The 10,649-nt window shown below is 35.3% G+C and overlaps 1 protein-coding gene across 1 annotated transcript; it reads left to right on the forward strand.

Moving 5' to 3' along the window:
* The first annotated feature begins 327 nt into the window (after positions 1 to 327).
* Positions 328 to 7,483, forward strand: LOC111051419 (transcription factor MafB). The gene has a single exon (XM_039423595.1). The coding sequence runs from the start codon at positions 467 to 469 to the stop codon at positions 1,595 to 1,597; it is 1,131 nt and encodes a 376-aa protein (XP_039279529.1). The 5' UTR covers positions 328 to 466; the 3' UTR covers positions 1,598 to 7,483.
* Positions 7,484 to 10,649: the final 3,166 nt, after the last annotated feature.

The following is a 10,649-nucleotide window of genomic DNA, read 5'->3' on the forward strand; positions in this document are numbered from 1 at the left end:
AAAATATCATCAGTACAAAGTTTATTTTTAGCCTTTGCACAGTCTTAAGCTTTGAATTTGGAAATTTAAAAATTAAAGAACAGCCTGGCAGTTTGTCCACCCACTATAGGCACTCAACTTCAAGTGATGGGTTCATGGGCATGGGTTGTTGTGAGGTGGTGTAGGGTGTAGGGTATAAAGGGCTGTTGGGTGATGATGGGGGGGTTTTCACTACGCACAGGTGTCGTAGTGGTGGGAGGAAGGAGGCGGGGCGGAGGCGAGCGGCGACCAATAGCGAGGCTTGAACCGCCCGCCCCGCAAACACCGTCATGAGCGCCCGAGACTTGCTTTCAAACTCAGTCAGAGTCGCGTCTTCGAAGTGAACGTATTCTGATGTTGCTAGGCGAGTAACCGATTCGCTCGGGGAGTAACAAGAGATTATACACGGTGTTATTTGAATGTGCGTAAGTGGTATAGTTAGCTAATCATGGCTACTAACATTGAATCGGAGGACCCGAACCAGCTTGCAGACGAGTATGTGAAGGAGTTTGTGTTGGATCATCTGGATGTGTCGGTGAAGCGGGAGATGAGCCAGCAGCAGCAGCAGCCGCCACCCCCAACCGGTGGCCGTCAACCGCCTCCGATAGCAGCGTTGACCTCGGTGATGTCACCACCCCCACCGCCGCCCCACCATCATCTGCTCACCCCACCCTCCCAGCAGCCCGAAGACTATCAGGACGCAGCGACAGCAGCAGCCACTCACTCACTGGCTGCCATGACGGTCACCAACCACGGCCACCATGACCACCACAACGGCGTGCTCGTCGTCAAGCAGAACATGATGTACCCGGGCACACCACCAGACACGCCGCCACATCCCGGCGCATCGCCACACCATCCGCCCAACCACTACTTCCAGATGGACTCGGTGCCACCGCCGCATCCGCACATCATCCAGCACCGGCCCACCGTCCATGAGGACATCATGTGGCTGCAGCAGAGTGTACGCATGGAGCCGCAACCACTAGACTTGAGGCCCAACTGTGGATCCGACCACAACGGCAACATCGACGGTGGCTGGTTGCCTCCGCACCACACCACTGTCATCGCTGGTGGCAAGCGATTGCACGACTATGTCCATCCTCAAGATGTCGATGCATTGAGTCCTCTGGGCATTTCTCGCCCTGTCAGTGTTGGAAGTGTCAATGCATCCATGTCACCCGTCATGAGCAACCAACCAACCACTCGATCAGGCCGCCATCACGCTGTCGACGCAATCAGCGACAAGGAGTTAGTGCATTTGACCGTGCGCGACTTGAACAAGCGGCTGCACGGCTACCCCCGCGACGTGGTCGTGCGTTTGAAGCAGAAGCGACGCACGCTCAAGAACCGCGGCTACGCGCAGAACTGCCGCACCAAGCGAGTCAACCAACGCGCTCAGCTCGAGCTCTCAAATCGGTCACTGCACGGAGAAATAAATCGCCTCAAAGCAGAGCTGGGACGTGCTCTCCAGGAGCGAGACTACTATCGCCAACGATGGGATTCTATAAGGCACGGCGGCAACCGTGAGGGATCCGACGGTATCCACTCGAACCCCAGCTCACCTGAGTTCATGTGACGCCGACTGCGGCTTCCGCAACCCGCTGCCCAGGCCCACGCCGCCCTTCTCTCCGCCACCGCCGCCTCCAAGCACGCCCCCATCACTCGCTTCCTGCAGCAGCAGCAGCAACCACACTCCAACCACAACCACAATTCTTGTGATATACGACTCTAGGACGATGATGGTGCCGGTGCCGGTACAAGGCCGCTCTACAACGTGCTGCTGGACAACTAGTGTGCGGTGCGTGCATAGCAGTGCATTCAACTCATCAAATCCCAGGTCAAATGTTTACATTATTCATCATTTTCATTATTCATCCGAAGTTTTGAAAGTAAACAATGATTTCACTCAATCGATACCAGTTTCAAAACTGTATTATTACTCTCATCATCTATTATTCTATGTTTGAAGAATGAAAAAATTAGAAGTTTTTAAGAATGAGTATGATTTCAGACAATCTATATGAACTAGTTAAGTAAAAATAATTCATAATAATAATAAATAATCTTTCATTATTTCATTGTTAGTCTCAATGAGCGAAGTAGCAAATTCTTTCTAATTCTCTACACTGATTCACGTTCCACAGATATATAAATCAATAAATATACAATCAATTTCACAGATTGTATATTTCACAGATATATACAATCAATGGTATTTGAACAATAATATTCTATGCATATAATACGGTAGATCGGATAAGTTAGATACACTTCTTAAGGTGCAATTCCTTACAGGCGACGCGTTTCAAACGGCGCGTATCGACACGCCTCTAAGGAATTGCACCTTAAGGTAAACGTTAAAACTTTTAAAAAATTTTGTCAAAATTTTTCAAGGGCAATGGGCCGCTTACGGTTCCGTACGTAAGCCACCTATTGATTCTTAGCAAATGAATATGCTGTCAAATAAATGAAAGTAGTTCAATACCAATAAGTATTGTTTCTTATTCAATAAGAATGAGCATAATTTTTGATTTTGAAAAGCAGAATTTTTGTGGGAGTTTCCCATGAACAAAATTTTGCAAGTTTTTTTGTGAATCGTTCAAGTTTTCCAATTATTTCCAATTTATAATTGCTCTTGAACTATAATTGATTCTTTCAATTCCATTTTGAACTTTAAATATCTATTACTTCTATTCATTAAAATTCTACAACAAATCATTCAAGTACCGTAGTATAAAATATTATTTGTATTGTTTTGAAACTGATCTTGGTTAGAGTGAAATCATTATTCTCAGATAATATATATTAATTGTAATGCTACGGTATCAGTGCTCTTTCAATTTAAAAAAGGGGTCTTCTTCCTTGTGATGATGGTGGTGGTAATTTTAGAATTTCATTGACCGCTTGCAAATGTTTTTAAAGATGGATTTGTGACCTCTATCAGAACAATTTATAATATTCATAATTCAGTCATGCTATTTAATTTACCGCAAAGCTTTATTTATGTTTCGAGAATATTGCTTAGCTGGTTGACCAATACAGCTCCAGTTCAGTCTCTAGAAAACTATTATCATTATTAAATTTATGCTGCAAAAAAGAGTTTCTATCTACTTTTCCCAGCTCAAAATTTAGTCTTCACTGTTTTCTCTGCAGTTTATACTCTGGATTATCAGCTAAGAAACCACCTATAATTACCGTAATATTTCAAGACGAATCAATTACATCCATGGAAATTACCTTTTCATAATATGTTTCTATCTTGATTATACTTTTATGGAATATTTGGAAATTACCTTTTTATAATATGTTTCTATCCTGATTATACTTTTATGGAATAATTGATGACGATATTACGATAAAGTTACAGATTCTTGCATCATTCGAGTTGTATATTCTAGATAGCCTTCTTCTTGAAGGTACAAAAATAATTGTTGATGATTATTTCTCTACTTAAGACTATACTGGAGCTGATTACTTTATCGACAACTAAGCAATAGAGGATCAGTAATATTATTAATTCTCTAGCTCATTTGATCACTTTGCAATATTTTCTGGTGATATAGGTAGTTGATTCATCAATCAAGTCAAAATAAATTCTAGTTTTATAGCTTTCTGAAACCATATCAACTAAATCACTGTAATTCAATGGTTGATGAAAATATTGTATCTAAATTTGCTAAGCAAATTATAACTAGTGTAATATTGTAGGACCTGAATCTATTTTGAATACTTTGGTGTACAGTAATTAATGAATAATTATGTAATATATTAATGATAAGTGAACTGAAATTTTAATTTCGAGTGTGAGAAATTTGATACATTTTTTATGATGAAGTGTTTTTACGTTGAGTGAATCTCCGAGTTGATTGTAAAATTAATTAGGCTACACGAAATACGGACTAGGTAGATAATAAGTGTCAGTCTTCCCTGAATATCTTGAATTTTTCAATAATTGCATTTACTCAAGTGAAAGTAGTATTATCTCATTTTCTTATAATTGAGCTTGATTTTTTAGTATCCTCTTTCACATCTCCATCTCTTTCTTCTTACTGTATCTGATACTCGTTACGAAATCTTTGATGGTTTTATCATTTCAAGATTGTTTTTGTCGTAGATCGTATATCAAGCTCTAATACGAGATAATAATAGATTTGAATCCAAATAATAACAATTCAAAATCCATGTCCAACTTTATACTTCACAATAAATCAAGGTTTGATTTTGTTCATCCTGAATATTTTTTCAGATTGGTAATTCTTGTACTATTTAATATTATTATTGTGAATTGGACTCAGGGCCCAACCCACATGATGTTACAGTTCTACAATAAACCATTACAAACCAGTTGCAAATAAGTTGCTTGCTTAAACGACGCAACTGTTTTTTGACCAGTTTGCAACTGAACGGTTGTTGTGAAACAGTCACACCTTGGCCTAAGTTGAGAATGTATAACTTTTCGTTGATAACTAATCCACTTCATTTGAATAATAATTTCTCATGATAATTTTCATCTTTCAAAACAAGGACCAAGTTTCGTACCCATGATTGTGGGTATCCAAAAACTATACCCGAAACCTTTTTAAATCACTGAACTTTCCATAAATTATAATATAAACTTATTGTCTCCTGATCTCGGGATGATGATCATTCTGACAGTTTTTACATATTGCTATTTTGCTACTAAGTTATTGCTTAATTTGTTTGATAAATAAAATAAATTTTTAGTAAATCAACTAATAATTGAAACTGAATAAGAATGAGTGACTATTAGAGAGGAATTTATAAGTATTATTCAAACTTCATCATCATGGGATTAACCGTTTCATGCTTAATATATCATTAGGCTAGATACATGCTGATAATAGAGGGGCTAGCCTATCAAATTAAATTGGCTGCCATTAGCTATTATAATGCAACTAATAGCCCTTATTAGGCCTAAGCATATCATACATCTGTATTATATTACTATGTTGATTATGAAGCGATTTTGACTATCACAGCCACTGAACATACAATTCTTGTCACTTTGAGCTTAGTTTCTTGCAACTTGAATAACAGGGGGGAGAAATGTTGAAATAGGGGAACGGTCTTGTATCTCTTAGTAGAATGACTCCTTTCCCATCAATTCTCTTGGCAATTGCCTCATGATTGTTTGACAATTCCTCGCAAAATGATTTCAGGAATAAATTTAAAATCTTGCTCAACTTCCAGCCAGGCTGAATTTGATCGATGATCCCTTGATTTCAATCAATTTATAATATTATATTGTATTAAATTTATTGAGTGCGAGGTTCAACAATAGTCTCAAGAATTTGAAAAAAAACTCCATAATTAATTACTATTTCTAGTAGGCCCTACTGTAGAAAGGTACGGTACTATTTGATAGAATCCAATTATTACAATCAAATCTATTATTGTATCAATTTTGAAAAGCATTGGCCTTGAAAAATATCTATAATCGTATTCATTTTGTTGGAAATTCAACATTAATGTCTTATTTGAAGTTGCGATTGTTTACAGAAATTGATTCAGGTTCATAAAATGTAACTCAAATATTCTTTCATTCTCACTTTTGGATTTTTTTTTATGTGAAATATATAAATATGAACGATATTAAATCCACTTTGAGATAGTCATGACAAATCTTATATTTTGTGTTTCATAGATTTCATCGATGAATTACTGTAATTTTGATAATGATGTAATGTTTCAGGAATAATCACTTGACTAATAAGTTCAAACCCCTCATGCTCAAATGAGTGGCTCAATCAATGGTCATTAATGATTGCTTCATAATCTCTGAATAAATGGTAATTGAATCTAATTCCTCTCTCTCACATTACCATTATCTTGAAATACATTAAAGGTTGTTTTGAAAATTCTAAATTTATGCAACATCCATCACTATTCAAATAAAATGTTTTTACTGATCAAATGGTTCAACTCTATGATGAAGTTTTAGCTTGAAGAATTGGTTTCAAAGTATCAACTCGATTTCATAGAACTCAATTATATCAATGATAAAAAGTTTTTAAAATGATTGGTGTAGAATTAAAATTTCCCAATGAGGATGAGATTTAGGGGGTGGGGGAATAGAAATTTGTTTATTTTTGTAATTTTCTGTTCAACTCGCACTACTTTACTAGCCAATCACATTCATATAATCTGAAACCTGGAAAAAAGTTGAAAACCTCCAATTTCATGAGTAGTTTGCTTTTTTACATGTACTCAAGTTCGTCTGACATGCGATTTGATGTTTTGCCCAATTTGACCACTTGATTTGCTATCATTTTGCACAAAGCTCTCTTCAAAAACTATCATATCAGATTTGAGAAGGGTGTCAGGACAGACTGTGACAGAAGTCTGAAACAAATAATTATGATTTCCTATTATATACCCCAATAGGAATTAATACGCTAATTATATTCTCGTTATGTTGCATGCTTTCAAGTTTTATTGCTCTATGGTTATTCATATTCTATTATATTATTCTATCATCAGATTCTATTCATTACCAATATTATTATGATATGCTTGTGTTAAGTTCTCAATTTTTATTACAACCTTGCGATTTGGTTATCCTTGATTTTTACTTGCCACGTTATTCTTAGTTATAAGTAAGCTATTTAGTCATTATAAAATAATGAAAAAGTCAAGCTCATCAATAGCATTACGAATCTTCTATGCTGAATATCTTGTGGGAGTGGATAATATATATAATGATCTCAATTGAAAATGCATTTTCCTCCAATTCATCAATAATGCTGATTGCTGAGACATGAATGTGTTGACTCTGTTTCTGCAATCATCATAAATAACATCTCTTCTATTATGTGATGAGTTCATAAGCATTTGAAGTCATGTAGAAAGCATTATTTATAAATAAAATATATTATTATTCCACTCAAGCTCAACTCATTCAAGCTCAGCCGTGTTCCAATCTAATGAATTTGTAGCAGGAATCTGTTACAATAATATTGTATCATCGATTATTCAATATTTATACCTTTTTATGTTGTTTCTGGGTTACATTATTTAAATTAATCTCAATTTAACAATCTTGTATTTATTATTTGAAGCACAATGATTTTTGACAAATATTACAGGGTTATATCTATATCAGTCGATACCTTTATTATTTTACTCCTGGTATAATGTATGTTGTAGATTGTAGACTACAACATTATCTAGTGAAATGATGTGTAACTCATTAGCTTGGACCAATTTAAATAGATTTCATTGACTGTATTTTATGTTAAGATTATTTCACGATTGATTAAGAATACTTCACTTGATAAAATCATTGTAAATCTCTGAGTTGAAGTTCAAATCTCATTAGTTAAATTCTTTAAGTGTTAATAGTTACCATTTTGTTACCAGAGATCGAAAGCGAACTAAATCGATGAATGGTAATGGAAAATGTACAAAAAAACCGTTATAATAAAATGGTGTACAGCTTAAATGTATTTTCATTTCATATCTCACTCATTGACTTTATATCCTATGAAATTGACACATACCATTAGTTTTCCGAAAATCCAATTCAATTTTACCACCGTAGAATGCGTTATTCCATTGAAGCCAGATTCTTTTATTGACTTTTGTTGCATTGGTTATGTTAAGGTGCGTACAGACTTAATAACAAAATTGCGTACGCTCTGCTCCGCAATCGAACGTCAGTCGAGCAGATCGATTGATGATCGAAGGTGGAGCAAGAGTGGAACGCGAACAGAGCCTGTAACAAAGCTGGAGCTTGGCAAGTTCCTAGGTCAAACTAACCAATAGTGAGCAACATTTTTGTTAGTTAATAGTTACGATATCTTTGTTAGCAAATAAAATTATCAATTGATAATTAATTAAAATTAATCAAATATCAAATTTATTATTAAATTACCAAAATTAAATAATATAAAGTTATAAATGCATTTATAATAATAAGTAGCCTACCAGCATATTAGAATTTAGAAGAAAGAAGCCAAATTCCCAACAAAGCCTTTCACCTTTTGAAACATTGACAAACATTACTTCCATGATAGAACATTTAAATAAATGCAATAATCATAATAATTTTTTATTATCAATTTATTATATAAACATGATGTATTATTAGGCTACCCAGCAATCCCCTGGTCAGAATAATATTATTTTATTTAGTTTTGTCACCCGATCAGCTGGATTGAAGGTTTCACATTTTTGATGTTAGGTTGTAGCGAAGTCAACAATACGACAAGAGCGCGATCATCCTTTGAACATATTTCGAACCTCTAGCGAACCCTCGCGTAACGTTCATGATCGGAGCGTGATCGAGGCGCATATATCTGTACGCATCTTTATATAAAATAAATAGTTTTAATTTTAATTGGATTTTTGCAACTAATCGTATGAAGAAGTAATCTGCACAACTGCACTAGAAGTGCAGTTGCAACCTCTGAACATCATTAGAGAAGTAGTTTAGTATAAAATTATCACTTTCACAGAAAACTGTAAAATTGCAATAGGCCCATATCAATCTGTAATAATTGTTTATATTCAAGATATTCGAATCTTATCAAGAGATCTGATGAAACTTCAAATTCTTCAAGTAGGACAATTCAAATTCACTTTATATATTAGAAGAACACCTCATCAAACACTACTTGAGAATTCGTGTTGCTGATTCATTCAGATTCAGGTGTCTACTCAATATTGAACTTGTTCTCTATTGGCAGCACAAGAACAAACAACAGCTTATAAAGAAACATGGAAGAGATTACAACAATAAACTGAGACGCGTTTTATGGTAAAAAAGTATACCGTAATGATGAATAGTTCAACAATGATATATATGAGATATATAAGATAGGACATCTCCAATGGAATAGGATATCTCCAAGATAGAACATTGGAGATAGATATTAATTGATTAATAATAGTGTAACAACCTCTTATTGAGATAAATCGAGAAACTATTAGCGGTTTTCATACTACACGTACTTGTACGGTACGTGGACTATATTTTTTAAACTCTTCTTACATGTTTACTAGTAGCCTACAGGTACTTGATTGTACCAATGCCAATCGAAACTAGTTTCTCGATTTTTTAACAATGAGAGGTCGTAGCATCATTTTCAATTCGTTCTATTCAATATGGATATTGTATCTATAAAGGTGCGTACAGACTTTTGCGCCACGAACACACGCATTTTGCTTCTCCTCAGCTGATTATATTTGTACAGAAACAGTAAGTTATAGATATAAACAGCATAGCATTAACTTATGAATAGTGAAATGTGCGGGCTCGAGGCGCATGAGTCTGTACGCTCCTTAATATATCAAATTTAATTTGATAATAGGCTTCATTATAATTATATTCTCTACCATAATATCACTTTCATTGCTACAAGAAAGCTAGGATACATTCAATGTGAGATCCAGGAGTGCATCAAGGATGGCTGTTTATAATTATTCGGAACTTGGTTATGATTAATCTTCAGTGATCGTTTATCCATGAAGGAAAGAATGCAGATGTCGTATAGAATAATAAGGTAACTCTTTTTCGTAGCCAAACGCTGCACAGCTCTCTCTCATATATATCTCATCTGATTTGCAATTTCATGTCACTCTGCTAATGAGCTATGCTTCGACTCTATTCAGAAACAGTATTATTAGGTACTTGCTAAAATATAGCATCGGTAGTGCGTAGTGGTAAATATAATTCATTTTACAATACAAAAAGCATAACCTGTTCATTACAGGGGTTTTACGAGGGTTGGAATTCATTACACAGGTAGAGTTTACATTTGTCAAATTTCCTTGAATTCAGGTTGTTTTACTTCAAAGAAACTTGAGAGTGATTTTTTTGAAATGAACGATTTTCGCAAATTTGTCAAGTTTTCATGATCTCAAAAGTCTATACAAAGTGTAAAATGGTTAGTTAATCTGAATAGAAATTTTATTAATTTCAAAGTTTCCTTCTTCATCTACAACATAATTGCATGTATATCTTTTGTAAATTAATGCCACTATAATAATATAAAACATGTTCATTTAAGTTGTATAATAGTATTAAACATTAAAAATATTGTAGTTCGGATGTTATCCCCTGAGTGTCGGTTATAGTTCCAATAATAGGAAACATAACACTCATTATTATATTGAGAAATATACACAGAAGACGAGGAAGGGCATGGGTAAAGAAGTTGGATTCGTCATCGATCACAACTTGGGGCTTCAGATACCTTATTTAGAGAATTAAGAATTAGCTATGGAAGATCATAACTCATACAGAAACCATCTGAGAATGTCACCTGCCAAATTCGATGAACTGTTTTGTTTGGTTGAAAAAAAAATAGAAACAAGACACTTCGGGAGGCGATGCCAGTGAAGATAAAATTAGAAATGACGCTTAGATATTTAGCTAGTGGTGATAACTTTGCTACCTCTTCAGAGTGCAAGGAATCGACAATCAGCAAATTCTTACCTGAAGTTTTGGCTGCAGTTCATGGAGCTCTTGAAGGATTCATGAAGGTACACTACAACTAAGGATAGTATATAGCTATAGATACGGTAGGCTATACTAACCTTGCACTACAACCACTTAATTCTTTCGCGCCCAGCGTCGCTTTAAAGAAATATCATGCTTTACAGCT

This window comes from Nilaparvata lugens, chromosome 3, assembly GCF_014356525.2.
Source record: "Nilaparvata lugens isolate BPH chromosome 3, ASM1435652v1, whole genome shotgun sequence".
NCBI lineage: Eukaryota > Metazoa > Arthropoda > Insecta > Hemiptera > Delphacidae > Nilaparvata > Nilaparvata lugens.

Coding starts and splice junctions, on each gene's coding strand:
- LOC111051419 (XM_039423595.1), top strand. CDS start 467: ATGGCTACTAACATTGAATCGGAGGACCCGAACCAGCTTGCAGACGAG.